General features: G+C 36.5%; 1 protein-coding gene and 1 long non-coding RNA gene across 3 annotated transcripts in view; one reads left to right on the top strand and one right to left on the bottom strand.

The window, feature by feature from the left end:
- LOC116805318 overlaps positions 1 to 16,545 on the bottom strand; it is an 86,998-nt gene that overhangs the window by 11,967 nt on the left and 58,486 nt on the right. The gene's annotated exons all lie outside the window — the stretch shown is intronic.
- On the top strand, positions 13,059 to 15,562 carry LOC6570878 (aminoacylase-1). Its single transcript, XM_001997054.3, has 6 exons — positions 13,059 to 13,338; positions 13,490 to 13,834; positions 14,263 to 14,409; positions 14,477 to 14,760; positions 14,823 to 14,956; positions 15,019 to 15,562. Exons 1-6 carry the CDS (start codon positions 13,248 to 13,250, stop codon positions 15,224 to 15,226), a joined length of 1,209 nt encoding a protein of 402 aa, XP_001997090.2. The 5' UTR covers positions 13,059 to 13,247; the 3' UTR covers positions 15,227 to 15,562.

Raw genomic sequence — 16,545 nt, 5'->3', positions numbered from 1 at the left:
TGTGTCTGTTTGTCTGTCGGACTGTCAGTCTATCTGTCACATTGTTGCCTTTTGTCTGTCTGACAGCCATTTGGGCACACTAGCACACACACATACACACACACACACACACATGCATACAGACAGAGTTGCCACTTACGCGCCCTTGGCATGCTCATAAAATTTTATGATTTCGATCAACTCGAGTGCGGAAATTATTAAGAGTCGAATCTGTTTCAACATCCTGCATACCCCTGACAACCGAAACAGCCGTTCGTATCTGTAGGCCCATTTCTGTGCTATGTATATGTACACTGAAAAAAAAGAGTCAATCTATTTAAAATCAATTCTTCACAAAAGAAATCGAATTCAGAGCAAACTATTATTCTAATTCTACTTTCTTAAACTTACAACAAATTTATTTCTTAGATTACTTTCAACACACATTCAGCTTAATGCTTACTTTTCGAGACGAGTTCAAGCTATATTTTTTTTTGTAGTGTAGTAGTACGTTTGTGTGTGTGTACAACATTCCATATGACAGCTGCCAGGGGGCTAAGTGCAAGCACAGCCTGAAAGCCAGAATATAGAGAGAGAGAGAAACAAATATAGTGATAGAGAGAGGGAGAGAGAAGGTACGCACAAGCACATAAACTTCAATGGCCAACATTCACATTGTACCCAGCCCGGCCTGCTCCCTGGCTCTGCATGTGAAGTGCCCGCCATTTTAATTTATATTGTAGCTGTGTTAAAGTTCAAATATAATAAAAGAAAAACCTCGCATGTGTTGTTTGCTGTTTGCTGCTGCTTCTTCTTCTTCTTCTTCTCATTTTTCAGTTTTTTTTTTTTTTTTTAGTGCCTGTAACTGTAAAGTGCGTTTTATCTTTTGGCAGGTGGCAGGCGTCCTAACTGGAACTAAAGAGAGCAACTTTTGCCAATGGCCAATTTCTTAGCGCTCGCTCGTTTTATGAACAACTCTGCAATGAAATTTCCATTTCCGTTGGCCGCCATTTCATTTACTGACGCCGCATTGAAAATCTTCTTCTTCTGGGCATAAGAAGTGTGTGCGAGAGTTTCATTTGTATCTTTTGTTTACACACTTGACAAGGGTGTTTTCATTATCGGACACTCTAAGTGATCAACTATCCATTGCTGTAAGAAGTGTGTGCATTAAAATGAAATAGTTACTTTTGCTTAAGTTTTTTTCTTTTTTTGAAATGTTTTTCCGATGGCTGCAGGACAAGTGTTTTTTTCAATATATTTGGAATTCCGACGATTTAGAGTCCGACTCTGTGGCATAATGAAAACTGATAATAGCAGGCATTTTTCTGTGATAAGATTCACAGTAATTTATTGTAATTTATAGTTGAAATAAGTTATTGATTTTCACAAACCAATTTGAAAAAAAAAAATGTAAAATGGTTTTTAATTTTTCTCAAATAAAATACATTCTAATTAGTATAACAAATTAAGAAAAATTCTAGTAAAATATATGCGTATGAACATAGGGAATAGCAAACAACAGCCAAACCTTTTTGCTTAAAAAAAACTCAAGTTTTCGAAATTATTGCGCATTTTATAAAATTAAAATAACAGCTTAAACCTTAAGCGGAAACTTTTCATTTTTGACATGAAGCGCAAACTTTTAAATTAGGTTATTCAGTTGGGCAATGGGCCCATTAAATCCAATTAGTGGTTGGCTATTTTAAAGTGTCGCCTGGATTTGCAACAGTGACCATCAAAAGGACATAAATAACTTTCGCTCAAAGCGCGCGCATGCATAACCCCAAAACCAAAATCTCCGTCCACAAATTATTTCACGCGCCAAAAAAAAAAAAAAAAAAATACCAAACCAAACGCATGCTCACAGATCAAAACCAGTTCAAGCTTTAAAATAGCAGCAACGACGAGTGGAAAAAATAATCAAGTTGTGACCGCTTCACGGCTTTGTGATGGTTTCCTCAACTGATGCCCCCCCCGTTAGGCGTCGCTAAGCTGACCCATAAATTTAGTGTGCCTTTAACGAGCTGCTGGCCCCTCACCTGGCACACACCCCTCAACTCCGGCACCTTTGTGCCCTGAAACATTTAGTAAAATGACCGCAAAGTTATTTTAAAAAACATTTTGCAAACAAACACAAAACACACTGTGAGTGGAAAAAAGTTTTCGAGGTGGAGAGGTTTGGAGATAAGCGTTTGTAGCAGCTGTAAAAAGCGCATAAACATGCGTGTCGGGGTCAGTTTGAACAACGAGCTGAAATTGGAGTTGACTCTACTGAAGTTGATAGCCAGCACCACCCACCCCAACCCACAGCACCCACGAAGAACCAGCCACCCACCTGATATCCTTGATGTGTGCACTTTTGTTGTTGTTTTTGCTGCTGTTATTTTTGCTGGGCTACTTTGTAGGTACTTAGGGCGTTTTGAATTTTTTATGAGCATTTTCCCTTAGTCATAATGTTCGAAACGTTCGTGTATTGAAATAAATGTGGGCAGGCTGCTCTTTTCATAGTGTGTGTTTCGGCTTATCCGTGTATGTGTTTTATACCCCGTATTGATTTACACTTGCACGAGCCTTTTTCCTATTTTTTCAAGCTCTGTTGTGTTTTATTTTTAATGAAACTTCGAAATAAATATTTATTTTAACAATTTTTTCCATTTCATGTATCAATATATTTACAAAGACTCTTTTAATTAATAAAGTAAAAACAAATTTGAGAAATTTTGTATTATTTGCACATATTTTCTTTAGCTGATATATTTTAAAGTCAACTCTAATTTCATGCAATTTTGAAGGCAGGTAAACATATTTCATTTTGAATTATATTTCTGATGTATTTTAAAGTCATCTTTCTTCTCAAGCCATTTTGCAGCTCAGCAAACAATTCTCATAATTTCTCCAATAGTCTATGATCTTTAATTCGATATCTTTCTTAACCGTAATCAGAATAGTCTCTAATTATAAATCATTTTACTTTCTAGTAGTGATATTATCTTTCAAGCTTCTTTTTGCCTGAGCAAGAAAATCGCAAACTGTGGAAGAGTATCTAAGTATCTCCAAGTTTGTACTACTCACTTTGATTAATTGAATTGTTTATCACTGATGCTGCTGCTGGCTGGTGTTGATATTTTGAGTACACAAGCTTGGCTAACGTTCACTTGTCGTGTTTATAATATTCACTTTATCTCATTAATAATATTTGGCTTATGGCTTATGGTCTATAAATTTTTAAATTGTATGCAATATTGATTGGATTTGTGGTCAGCATTTTGTTGGCTCTGACTATAAACCACTAATGTGTGTACATTATAAATCAATTGTTCCCATACGGCTTGCTCTTACTTATGTACCTTTTGCAGGTGCCTTTTAATTTTAATTTTGATTTTATTTTCGCTTTAATGAGCGGCGTAAATATTTTAATAAATATTTATTTCGATGTGTTTGGTCAACCTCTGTTTGGTTTCGATTGACATACGAAATAAATATGTTGTTTTTTTTTTTTATAAGCCTGCGCTATTCTCATAATTGTGGCAAATTCTATTAATGGATATTGCATGCCATAAACAACAATTTTAATATTATGACATTATGTTGTTATTGTTGTATTGTTGTATTGTTTTTTTTTTTTTTTTTTTGTGCGGTATCCTTTGAGTTATGCATTGTTTCGCACATTTGGCGAGGCGATTTATTTTGTGTCGCTCATAAATTTGACTCGCGACGCGTCTCGTCTGTGGTCCTACGGTCTGTGGCAGGTCTTGTGTCACGTGTTGCATGTGGCATATACACACACATACATATCTGTAGCTCCTGGCAAGCGGTTTTTGCTGGTGCTGCGTACATTGCCACACAGCAGCTGGAATATTATTCATTTTTATTATATTTTGTCGCCTTAACGACCATAAATTGCATTAAAAATGCTGTCATTGAATATGGCCCTCAGACGATAATGGCTGTGCAGGTGGAATCAACTAAGGGAAGGCTACAGTGCGACCCCGCAATAATTAAATATATTTCCCATAACTCAATGTATTCCATTTGCAATTCGGATATTCATTTTAATGCGATGTGCAACATTTAAAAAGAGTGTTTTAGGACCCAAAGAAAGAGATATAAATAATCATCTAATGCAATTCATATTTCATCCAGCAAATAATTGATTTATTAATATTAAATGGAAACATTTTAAAGACACTTAAAGCGAGATAAAGCTACAGCCTGAAATATATACCATAATTGAATAAAATTCATTTTAAGTATACATTTTTGAATAGATTGCTACAAACTTATTTTTAATAGTTCATGAGAATATGTCTTTTGTAATCGTAACATACAATTAAAAGCATTTGTATATTATAAAAGAAATAAGATAAAAGGTTTTTAAGGCAGTAGTTCCATTTTCGAATTTCCACAGACAATTTCATCATAGTCATATTGCATTGTAATTTTTGCCATTTTGCTTTATACTTAATTTATTTTACCAGCTGCAAGGAAATTGTTTTGCCTTCAAGTTTGGTTTTTCTACGAGCACATTTTGAAGTGGATGCAAAAAATTGAAAAGAAAAAACAGATGACTATGCTGATGATGACAAGAGAGCGAATAGGAAAATGTATGCCGAAAATATTTAAAATTTAGAAATTTATCTTGTGCATTCATATTTTACTTGTTTTTACTGCTGTGTGTGTGTGTGTGTGTGTGTGTGTGTGTGTATGTGCGTGTGAATCCCTTTTATGACAGTTGGCCGCAATGCTAATGGCTTTCCAGCCGGATAAATTGAATAAGCAAATGCCAAAGTGGCAAACCTAATGCAAAAGTCCAAATGAATGTAAGCGGCAGAAATTGAAAAGTGTTTTTTAAAGTCAGAGTGTCAAAAAGTTGATCATACAAAAACCACAACAACAAACAGGCAAGCAAAAAAATAAAATAAAAAATATGTATATATATAAAATATATATATATATATTTATATATGTATGTACATATATGTAGGAAAATATAATGGAAGAAGGTAAAGAAATGTGTAACTTAACCCGCATCAAGAATTTGTCACGATTTGTAGTCATCGTCGTCGTTGTGGTTGTTGTTGTTGTTGCTGTTGGCGTGCGGCATGAAAAATGACCAAGTTGGCTGCCACGTTGCGTATACGAAATGTGCGCGTGGTTGTATCTGGTATGCCTTGTAAGTCCTGTGATAACTGTATGGTTAGATTTGGCTATTCCCCCCGCATCCCTTTCGTATACTGTCTTATTTTTTTCTCCCTTCTGACTGTGTGCCACTTGACGCTTTCAGCTTTTCTAGCAGCGAACTGCTTCACACATCGTTTGTCACATTGCTCACAAGGATTCCGCGTGAGCTCAAAATCTTCGCCCTTTGCTGTTTGTTGTTGCTTACAAATAGTGCCTGGCTATTGTTGTGTGTGTTTGTGTTGTTATTGTCAATGCCATTACTATTTGCTACTGTCATTGTTGTTTTGTCTGATTGTTGGCATTTTTGTTGCTTAATATTTGTTGTAATTTTTCATCTCATGTTGTGTGTGAAGTTTCCTTTTTCGCTTTCACTCAGTTCCCTTCTTTTTTTTTGGCCATTAGCAGCGATGCGGGCGGTCGAGAGTGCAGGTGTAGGTGTTGTGTGTGGGCGTGTCATGTGTAATCAATTTTCAAGCTAATTTCAGCTGCAGATAGCTGTCTGCTCCCCACAGCTAGCGGCACAGGTGTGTGCAAAGAGTTGAATATGCTTTGACATGTGATCTGCAAACATTCGAAGAACCCACTGAAAACCGAATAGAATCCAGTAGAAAAGAGGATTCGAGAGCATATTAACTATTCATCCAAAATACACGCAACTTATAAATGTTATTCCAATACATATTTTATTTAAGGATAAGCTTTACATATTCTGCATCAGCATAAGCCTAGGGATATAGAAATAACATCATTTATTCATAACTTTTGATTACCCTGAAAATTTGTCAAACGGGATACGTTAAAAGTGGCAAAAGTTTGGTATTCATTCAATTCATTTCCTGGAAGAGAAAATATCTTTCAATCGAGAATAATGATTATAAGTCTCCGAAACAATGAAAGGGAAAAATTTGTTCAAATATGTATGCACACATAAAACAGTAATCAATTCCCCGAATCATTGAATTGGAAAACAAGAGGAAAAACCATAAGCAGCTGAACAGATTGTTAAAGTAACATCAGTAATAATTACAGCTGAGTAACGGATTTCTCTTCTCTTATATGATGTTTTGATTATTAATGGGTTTCACATTTTGTACAATGAAAATACTTCAACAAAAATATCTCAATTTTGAAATTCTTAGAAAAAATTGAGTCCATGGCAATGAACTCTATTTGTTCAATGAAGACAAAATGTGTTTATTTTAAGAATATAAGATTTCAATAAATGTTTTAAGCACTTGAAATATATTTCATAGGTTTTTTTCATCACATTAATTCATATGAAAACCCAAATTACAAAATTGTACTAACTTCTAAAAGTTCAAATTTTTGTTTCTTTGAATAACAGTCAAAGCTTATTATTAAAAACTTTATGCACAGCAGCCATTTCACTCTCTATCAAGTTGAACTGATTTACACAGCTAATGCCAATTATGCAATCTCAATTAACAGTTAGAAGAGGAGGAAAAAAAAAACAAAAAACACATCCAAAAATATTACAAATTTAATTACATGGCAAAGTTTGTCAGCTGAGCTTTTGTTGCCAGAGAGTCGGAATGCCAGAAAAAGATAAAAACACCGAGGGCAGAAAATGCAGCATTTTCTCTATGTGAGAGTTTGTGTGCTGAAATTGAAAACGCGATAAGCATTGCGCATATATTTCATGGCACACAGTGCGTATGATTGACATTAAAACATTAATTATGCAAGGCGCAGACAGCGAGCAAAAGAGGGCCAGAAAAAGTCGGAAGTCGCATAACTGGTGCCAACTTTTCATCATAACTTGAGTGCTTTGTGAGTGCATTTGCCTGCGTCTGGCCCAGCGTAGAACAAACAAATAAAAAAGGCAAAAAAAAAAAACACACACACAGCTAAATGTTTTGAAAAAGTTTTCGCCGTCAGTTTTCTCATTTGGCAAATGTGCCAAACGAGGGCAAACGCAAAAATTGTACACCGCACCACATGTCGTATGCGCGATGTCAGATCAAATGCAATCATTGGGTTTAGTGCGAGAGTGCCTGACTGGGGGTTACCCTGCGACGCTCTAGAATACGTATAGTTTCCTATTTTAACAAGAATCGAGGAAATATCATTCAAAATATATTTTTATTTTAATTATTGGGTTCTATTTCGAAATAGTAACTTTTTGAGGAGCTCAGTATTTTACATGAGAACATGAATACTTGTTATTATTAGGTATTTGAAGCTCTGATAAACTTCAGTATGCGCTCTACAAATGAGGGTAGAAAATATTTGCCAACAAGTCTGAGTTTCAAAATGAAATAAACTTGTTCTGCGTTTGGTTTTCAAAAAATTCACAGACAAACATATTTGTACGACCTCGTCTGCTAGAGACGATCAAGAATATATATATATATATACACACTCAGCCTGCCAGTTGAGCAATTTGAAGACTATCTCTTCAGCCACTTTCCGGAGTAAAGTAGCCAAGTCAAGTTTTAATTGTTTTGCGAATTGATTTAAAATGCTGCCTTGGCCGCTTCATCTTCTGCTGCTGCTGATGCTGATGCTTGTCCCACAATTCGGCATTCATTTAACCAGCTGTCTGGCCTGTGCTTCATTAATATGTCAGGCTGCCTTGGTTTGTGGGTGGGTTGGGGGCGGGGTGACTAAATGGCCGCGTCGTGTAATCAGCAGCGAAAGGAGCGTGATTGACAGGACAACAACAAGTACAACGGCAACAAAAGAGAAAAGTGGAATACCGAGAGCATTAAAGGCACAATTTTCATTCGCTGTCGCTCACTGGCATATTTTACTATTTATGAGCTGCCTCTGAAACTGAAACTCAAGACTGAAAGGCTAAAGGGAGATTCTCTGGACGTCGTCTGATTGCGGCTGCTGTCTTTGCAAGTTTCAATTAAATGCACAGATTTCTGCAGCGAGGGGAGGAGAAGTGGAGTCACGTTACTTATTGTTTTTAATTTTATTTTGCAAAAAGTTGGAGGGGCACGGCATTTAATTGTCGACATTCAAACAGACGCCCACACCGCGTATGCTTAATTGAGCATTTGGTTAGCTTAAACTTCTGCGCCTTCCTTCCTATTGCTCCTGTTGTTGTTTGCATTGTGTTGTGTTTAATTAATGGGCGTGGCAAGGACTGAGATCGTTGTTGTTTATGGGCGTGCAACGAGCAAGTGGGCGTGGAAAGCGATTTTGCATTCTTGGCTGATTGGTAATTAGATTACCTCGAACTTAAACGACCGGCAATAGAAACGGGCATTTCATTTTGCATGCGCTATTTATTAAAAGTTGTTCTATAAACTGTGCTGAATTTTTGTGAAGCTGTGAAAATGCTGAATTAAATCATTTTATATACTGCATACTAACTAAAATTTATTTGGGAAGCTAGACTAACATAACATAGACATAACTTCATATGTGTTTTTATTATTTTTAAGTATTATTTTCTGATTTTATGAGACTGTAACACACATATTTATTTTTTACAAAACCCTTGTCAACGTCAGAAAGTACTCAATTACTTATTCGAACCCAAATTGCATGTCAGATTTCAATATTCACGTATTTGCAAGAGTCTTAAAAATCCTTTCTCGATTCCTTGTCACTTCTAATTAACACATTTAACAAAGCCTCACACAACTGACCCAAATTCACCTGCATAATAACCCTTTCCGCCTCTCTCTCTCTCTCTCTCTCAACCAACAACTCCCACTGTCTTTCTCTATATTGACTCCACTGGTTACTCTTGCAGTCTGTACAAATTGAAGCAAGGAATATATTGAACATTTTTCGGCGGGGGAGCCATTAAAATTTCATAAGGTCAAATGAAACAAGGAAAAGGCATTTAATGTGTGCCAGGCTGACAATCAAATTCAAATGAACTCAATTAAACAGCTTCAACATTTCCTTGAAAATTTGTAAGCCTTATTCAGAAGATGTCACAGATGTTTCAATTTCTGTTTATAGCCGCATTTTTCTGACTAAAACGTAACAAGTTACTAGCTAGAAAATACCCTATAAAGCTTGAAGCCTGGCAGAATATTAAATATTAAAAGAAACATAATGATTTAATCAAGAGTCTTCTTAAGAGATTTCTGCTTAAAAAAGTTACAAAATTATAATTAGGTTTCTTGAATTTATTTTTGTAATTCTGTCTTTCGAATTGACTGCTGAAAGTATCAGTATTCGAGTTCGAAATTTATGGGGAGATTCATAAACGAGTTGAAATACTAAATTTTATTCGATTGTATAAGCTTACTTCTACATGTTAAATATTATACCCAATTTCTAATGAATACTTCATCACTTCTGCAATTTACCATTGTAAAATTACAAGGTATTTAAAAACTAAGGCATTTTAATTTATCAACCCCGCTTGTTCGATCGCTGCGACTGCGGTAATCAAAGTGTCAAATTTTAATGCAGCTCGAAGTCAAAAGTTCGAATCTGCATTTAAGGGGGCACTTAACTTGACTGCCAACTAGCAGGATGCTCTGCTGGCAGGATGTGCAGGATGTGGGGATGTCAGTGTGGCAGAATGGAAAAAGGCATTGCGCAAATTGCCTAGCCACTAGAATGTTGTCCACGCCGTCAACGTTGTCGGCCATTTTGCAATAAATTTTACAAAATGTCGTCGTGTGCTTTTCCTGTTTGGCACTTTTTTGTGAAATATGTGTGCCACACACGACATCCGCTTGTCACACTCTCTCTTTCTCTCTCTCTCTCTCTCTCTCCGAGTTTTTATCTCACTCTGTCGCATCTCTCACTCTTATTGTTTATTAATTCAATTGTGAGATAAAGCAACCACAGCCACGCCCACTCATATTTGCATAAATTGTGTGTATATTGTTCTTGTTGGCAGTCAGAAATCAAATAAAAGTTCAGATTCGAGTTGGAGTTGGTGGTTTTCTTCTTCTTAATTTTTTGAGGTCTAGAAGTCTGCCCCATCATCATCATTCCTGGCTGGCTTCCATTGTTTTTGCTGAAAATTCTTGTTATTTATCTTATAATTATGCAAATGTGTGTGAAACCAGCGTCCCTTGCAGATTTTTGTGTTTTGCATATTTTGAGGCGCAAGTCTCGCATGCGTGTTAAAAAGCCCAACAAAAAAAAAAACACGAAAAGTCAACTCATTTGCTGTCAAAGTCAAGAGGAAAGTGTGTTTAGAGAATGGCCCCTTAGTGCCCATTGTAAGTTGAGGAATGTATTCATAAACATGCTTAGTTTATCTTACTTTTCGCAGTGTAGCCACTGATGAAAATGACGACTTGGAAAATGACTGAAGCTGGGCAAAAGTTAATTTTTATTATTATTATATATAAATATTATTTGGGTTTCCCCTTAAATTTCACATTTTTTTGCGAAAGATTTTTTTTTTTGTGTTTTAAACAATGTCCTCAATTTTAATCGAAGACAAATTCGAAGCATTTGTTTTTGAGCTAAAAACTTTTGTTACATGGAATTTGTCGTTGTTATTGTTGTTTTTGTGCGGTTTCTGTTTTGATTGGTTGCCGAAAATAACAAATAATATTTTCCAATGCCTGGCGACACAAAAGTTGCCCCAGCTCCAATGCTGATAATAATGATGTGAATGAGGCTAAGCACGCCAACAATGACGACGCCGATGATGATGATGATGATGATGACAATGATGAGGACTTTACATTAACGATTCTTCAATTACACATGTTGGCCAAGTTTTGCTGGCCATTCCACTTTACGGCATATGCTAGAACAATTAGTTAGCAAATGCTGGGGGAAAGGGCATTGAAATGCGGTCTTATTAGCTTGTAGGGCTTTTTTGTAATTTCCAATTAAATGTGAAGCTCGAAAAGACCAAAAAGCCTTCGATACGAATTTGAAATGCAAATGCAAATGGACAAAATCATTTGGGAAATCCACTCCAGGCGGCGGGGGAGTTCAATATGTATTTGAAAATGCCATCGACTACAGCATATATATATATATAGTATATATATATCTATATATGTAAAGGTATGTGTATGTCCTTTTTGTCGCCAAGCAGAGAAATTTCATGTTGCTTCGCTCACTTCTTGCCTTTCAAATTCTGACGTAATTCAAAGGAATCTCTCCTTATTTTCTTTAGCTTCAAACCCTGCGTTGCGCCAGCTAGAGTGAGATAGAGAGAGAGAGAAAAAGGAAGAAAATAAAAGGGGAAAGAGCAATCTTTATGTTATGTTATTTGTTGTTGTTGCTGTTGTTGTTGTTGTTGTATTCGTGTTGTGACATGTTGTGTTTATGGGATTTTGTTACATTTTCGGGTATTTGCCTGCTCTTCCTGGGCATCTTCTTTAGAAAATAATTTCATTTCATTTTATTTTGAATTTTTTTGTGAAATAAGATATTTATTTGCTTCTTAGTCGGTTTCTGGCTTTGGCTTCGGCTTTGGCCTTTTCCAAATTGGCAAATAAATAGACGGACGGTCCTGTTTGGTTCATTGCTCGCTTTGTTGATATCCACAAAGTCCCCAAGTCAATTGTTTGACTTAGGTCAGTCCTTGGGCACGCATTCACATTTTCCCTTTGCTATTCTCACAGTGTATTAAAGTACCCTATCCAAAGCCCTGGTAGAGACAAAATTAATTTGCCAAAATGTTGAAGGGGCCAACAGCTCAATAGTATGCCAAAAAGTATGTTCGAGCTCCGAATGTGTAAGTCGCAAATTTTCTTGCCTCTATTCATTGATTTGAAATGCTAATAAGGATGAGTTAAGGAAATATGGAAAGTAAGCAACAACCTATTGATACAGAAATTGATTGAAAAGGAAGCTACGAAAAGGCAGAGACCGTATTGATTATCAAATATAATAAACAAATTTGAATTACAAATTAATTTTTCAATCAAAATTCTGCCGTTCGTTTTTGAAACTTAAACGGAACTCAACAAGCTAAAAAATAATTTAAGTATATTTTTGAAGAACTTAAGTCTTAATTCAATTTAAGTTTGGTATAATTTATTTTATTTAAGATTTTTTCCTTATCAAAAATGTTTCTGAGATTGCAGTAATTTGCTGCATTTCTCCAGTGTCCAAATAATTATCGCTTAATAATGTGCACTTGTTGTGCCAGTGCCAAAAACAGCAGCGAACAAAAACAGCTAAAAATGTCTGTAAATATACATAAATTTATCTGCTCTTGGCACTGGCCAACAACTTTTGTTTGGCAAAACATCCTTACAACCCCAAAATTCCCAACTCTGTACCAAAATCAATTCAGTGAACTACAGCTAAACGACTGGACTGCAATTTATTGTTTATAGTCTTGCTTCAGGAGTGCATTCATTTGTTTTTCAGAGAATTCATAAATTCAGGAATACATTTTTAATTATTTTATATATTTGGCAAACGATGCCAAATAATAAATATATCTTTGCGATCTTTAGTTTTACGCTGAGCAAAGTTTGAAGCTGAAGAAAATAAGTCAATTTAAGAGATTTAGTTATGTTCTATCTTATTCTATCGGATTTTACAGTTGAGTCTCAAAGGTTTTTATAGGGTTGATGCCCTATGGCAAATCTTATCGCGCTGCAAGTGTAAATTGTAAACAGAATGCTTATCACCAAAAAGAATACTGAACTGGCCTGTGAGTAGAGATAAGTGGCTTATCAGCGTCGTGATTAGTTATATTTTGTAGTCATTTGCATATTGCATACACTCAACAAAAATTTGAAGACTTAATTGTTAGTTAAAACTCGTTTGTTATTCAAGTTGCTTCATTGAAGAACTGGTTTTGCAATTTAATAAATTTTAGTTAAACTGTTCTGGTTTGCAGCTTGTATCTCAAGTAGATATAATATATTTATATATAGCGGTAGATGTGGTGTATAAACATTTTATCAGCTGTGCGCTTAAATTAAAGTCAATTATTTGTTTCCGTCAAACTGCTCGCCACATTAATCAGTTTGCATTGCGGCTTCGCTTCAACTGAATGCTATTCGCCCAGCTGTTCCACAAGTATCTTGACTACGACTTGGAACCGCTGAAAGTACACTCTGATTAGATTAGCAGGGCTGTCAGCACACACAAACCGAGCAGTTTCACTTAAACTGTTCAACACAACGGAGGTGAATTGTTCCATAAAACAAAAAATGAACTCTGAACTGTGGGAATCCAATGAGGAGATACAATATTTTCGCGAATATCTGCGCATACCCAGCGTACATCCCAATCCCAATTATGGTGGGCTAAACTATTTAAGAAGTTATTTTTAAGAGATATCTCAGACTTCATCAAATGATAATCTGTTTCTAACTTTTCAATCAGCCTTTTGTAATGTAAGCAATTTTGAAATGTATTCAATATTCTGCTCTGTTACTCATTTAATCTTTAGCTCCCTGCTTGGAATTCCTAAGACGACAGGCCACACAGCTGGAACTACCTATAGCTGTATATTATCCATTAGATGCTGCGAATCCTGTGGCTGTCATCAGCTGGCAGGGGCTGGAGCCTCAATTGCCCGCCCTTCTGCTCAACTCTCATATGGATGTGGTGCCCGTCTTCAAGGACAGCTGGACGCATGAACCTTTTGCTGCTGAAATGGACGCCGAGGGTCGCATTTTTGCCCGAGGCACGCAAGACATGAAATCCGTGGGAATGCAATATCTGGCGGCCATTAGAGCCCTCAAGCGCAGTGGAGCCAGGTTCAAGCGAACCATACACATGTCTTTTGTGGCAGGTAATTCAAGTATTCCAATTTTTCGCTAAGAATTTTTACATGATTTTAGAATCTGAAGGAAGCCAAACTATGATCAAAATCTGTCTAAATTATGGCAGTGGAGAGTTTGTAATCTTACATAGAAGCTCTTTTTTACAGTATAATTTTAACTTGATAATTGAAACTGAAACACGTTTTCAAATTTAAATACAGTATTAATCAAGAAGTCAACCAAAATCATATTGGCATAGTTTTTGATAGTTGGATCACTTTTGACAGAGTTATGATTGTAGAATGTTTAGCACACTTTGAGGAGTATAATCTGACCCGATCCCAGATGGCTTTTTATCACCTTGAAATGCTGCGGTTGATTAAAGAAATAATTCAATAGTGGTTCAATTTATCTCTTCGACTGCCCAATATTTACAAATTTGTAAATTCATTTTCAGATGAGGAAATGGGTGGTCGCCGAGGCATGCGTCCCTTTGTGGAAACTGAAGAGTTTCGTGCTCTTAATGTGGGATTTGGATTAGATGAAGGACTCGCTTCGCCAACAGCTGATTTTCCCGTGTTCTACGCCGAGCGGAGTGTGTGGCGTAAGTGCACCCAAAGTCATGCTTGAAATATTAAAATGAATTGCATTTTAAATTCACTCCCATATAGGTCTAACATTTAAGATATCGGGCACTGCGGGACACGGATCGCTCCTGTTGCCAAATACAGCTGGCGAGAAGTTCCAATATATTTTGGATAAAATGATGCAGTTACGTAAGCAACAAGTGGCACGTCTTGAGAACAATCCAGAGCTGAAGATTGGTGATGTGACAACAATAAATCTAACCCGAATTGGTGGTGGAGTGCAGAGCAATGTGGTGCCACCAGAGCTGACAGCTGGCTTCGATTGTCGCCTTGCCCTCGATGTGAATCATGACGAGTTCATCACACAAGTGAGTGGCAAGAAATATTCAACTTTTAATTCTTAAAAATACTGCAATATTTTTACCTTAAGTTAAACACCTGGATGTCAGAGGCTGGTGGGGGTATTGAGCTGGAGTTCGATCAAAAGCATCCGTATGTGCCACCCACTGCCACAGATGCTAGCAATCCCTTCTGGCTGGCCTTCAAAAGTGCCACTGATGAGTTGTAAGTGGACTTTGGATAGGGAATATTACTTGGAATATATACTACAGATTTTGCCATTGCAGAGGTCTCGATATCCGACCACAGATCTTCACTGGCGGCACAGACAGTCGCTTTTTGCGCAAGTCTGGCATACCCGCCTTGGGTTTCTCGCCCATGAACAATACTCCGGTTTTACTACATGACCACGATGAGTGGATTGGCGCCGATACATACCTGAAAGGAGTACAAATATATCAAAAGATTATTAGCAATTTGGCCAATGTGAAATGATGTAGTCTTAAATCCTAACAAATGTTTATATTCGATTTCTGCTTTCTGTTTGTCATCAACAATTTATCAATATTAGTGCTATAAAAATCATTTTAAAATTAAATCCTTATGCTTAAAAACTGATTTTACGAAATTAAAACTAACAAAAATGTTATCTTTCATAATAATATTACACACAGCTAAAATTTATTTCAGGAAATTGTTGATATTTACATTAAATTAACCTTTGCCCGATTCATGTCAATTGTTCGATTATGACGGACATATTTATGCAACATTTTTTTGTTTAAATAAAACTCTAGAGGGTATATGCAAGTCGACTACTTGCAGCAGATACTGACTCATGATATACTTTTTTAACTTTTGCCATTTAAAATGCATTTTAATGCGCATTTGCTTCCGGCTTACTTATGGCAAATTAAAATGATTACAGAATTTTGTTCGTGGAATTGTGAATCTGATTGGAATTTACAATTTTTGCATTGTAGTGCATTGCATATATATATATATATTTACACATATAAAGCGAGTAATTTATATGTAAATTAAAGTTAATTTCTTTGAAATTATTTGAAGTGCGTTTTCGTCCGCTTCAGAGCTCATCATTTACAAGCCCTAGCAAAGAGCAGACTGAAAGGGGTAGTGAATGGAAACGGAAATGGGAAAAGAAAACTCAATTAGAGCGCTAATTAATTTATTTGCTTAACAAGCCATGTTTGGCCGCAAACTCATTAACTTGTCACATGTAATCAGCGTGCACTGTGTCCACCCAGCTGCCAAAAAAATACCAAAAAAAAGAGCCAACAAATTTATATATATATATATATATATATCTGTACGAGTTGAAGTCGAGGAAGAGCAGCTTAAACTGAAAGCTAAAAACAAAAATTGAAACTAACTGACCAGCTCCGTCCAGGACATGAACACAGAACGAAGGATACGGGACACTGGGTGCAGGATGCCGTACTTGGGACGCTGATGTGGAGCACTGGATATGGTGCAGTGAGCAAACTTTTGCAAGCGTTGCCGCCGCTGAACTTTTAAGTGAGTGACTTATTTTTTCGCCTCCTGCCAGTTGCCAGGGCAGCGTGACGAGCTGTGGATTTGAAGCGGAGCAAGGGCGTGGAGAGCGCTTGATGAGTTTTCAGAGATGGTTGGCCATAAAAAAACAAAAAAGAGACTTCAAATCGATGCCAGGCAGGCAAAGTGTCATCGTTATCGTTGCCTTTGATAAAATGCAAGCACACAGCTTCTACTTAATTGAGATGACCTAGGGGGGAGGAGAGTCAGAGGTTTGCCAGAAACTATTCAGACCGAAC

This window comes from Drosophila grimshawi, unplaced genomic scaffold (assembly GCF_018153295.1).
Source record: "Drosophila grimshawi isolate 15287-2541.00 unplaced genomic scaffold, ASM1815329v1 contig_1377, whole genome shotgun sequence".
NCBI lineage: Eukaryota > Metazoa > Arthropoda > Insecta > Diptera > Drosophilidae > Drosophila > Drosophila grimshawi.
Note: the sequence above shows the minus strand (reverse complement) of the source record. Positions and strands in the feature narration are given on the sequence as shown.

Bases quoted from the DNA above. Each gene is read 5' to 3' on its own strand.
- LOC6570878 (XM_001997054.3), top strand. From the start codon at position 13,248: ATGAACTCTGAACTGTGGGAATCCAATGAGGAGATACAATATTTTCGC. The intron at 13,835-14,262 runs GTAATTCAAGTA...ATTCATTTTCAG, and splicing joins ACACATGTCTTTTGTGGCAG to ATGAGGAAATGGGTGGTCGC. The intron at 14,410-14,476 runs GTAAGTGCACCC...ACTCCCATATAG, and splicing joins CGCCGAGCGGAGTGTGTGGC to GTCTAACATTTAAGATATCG.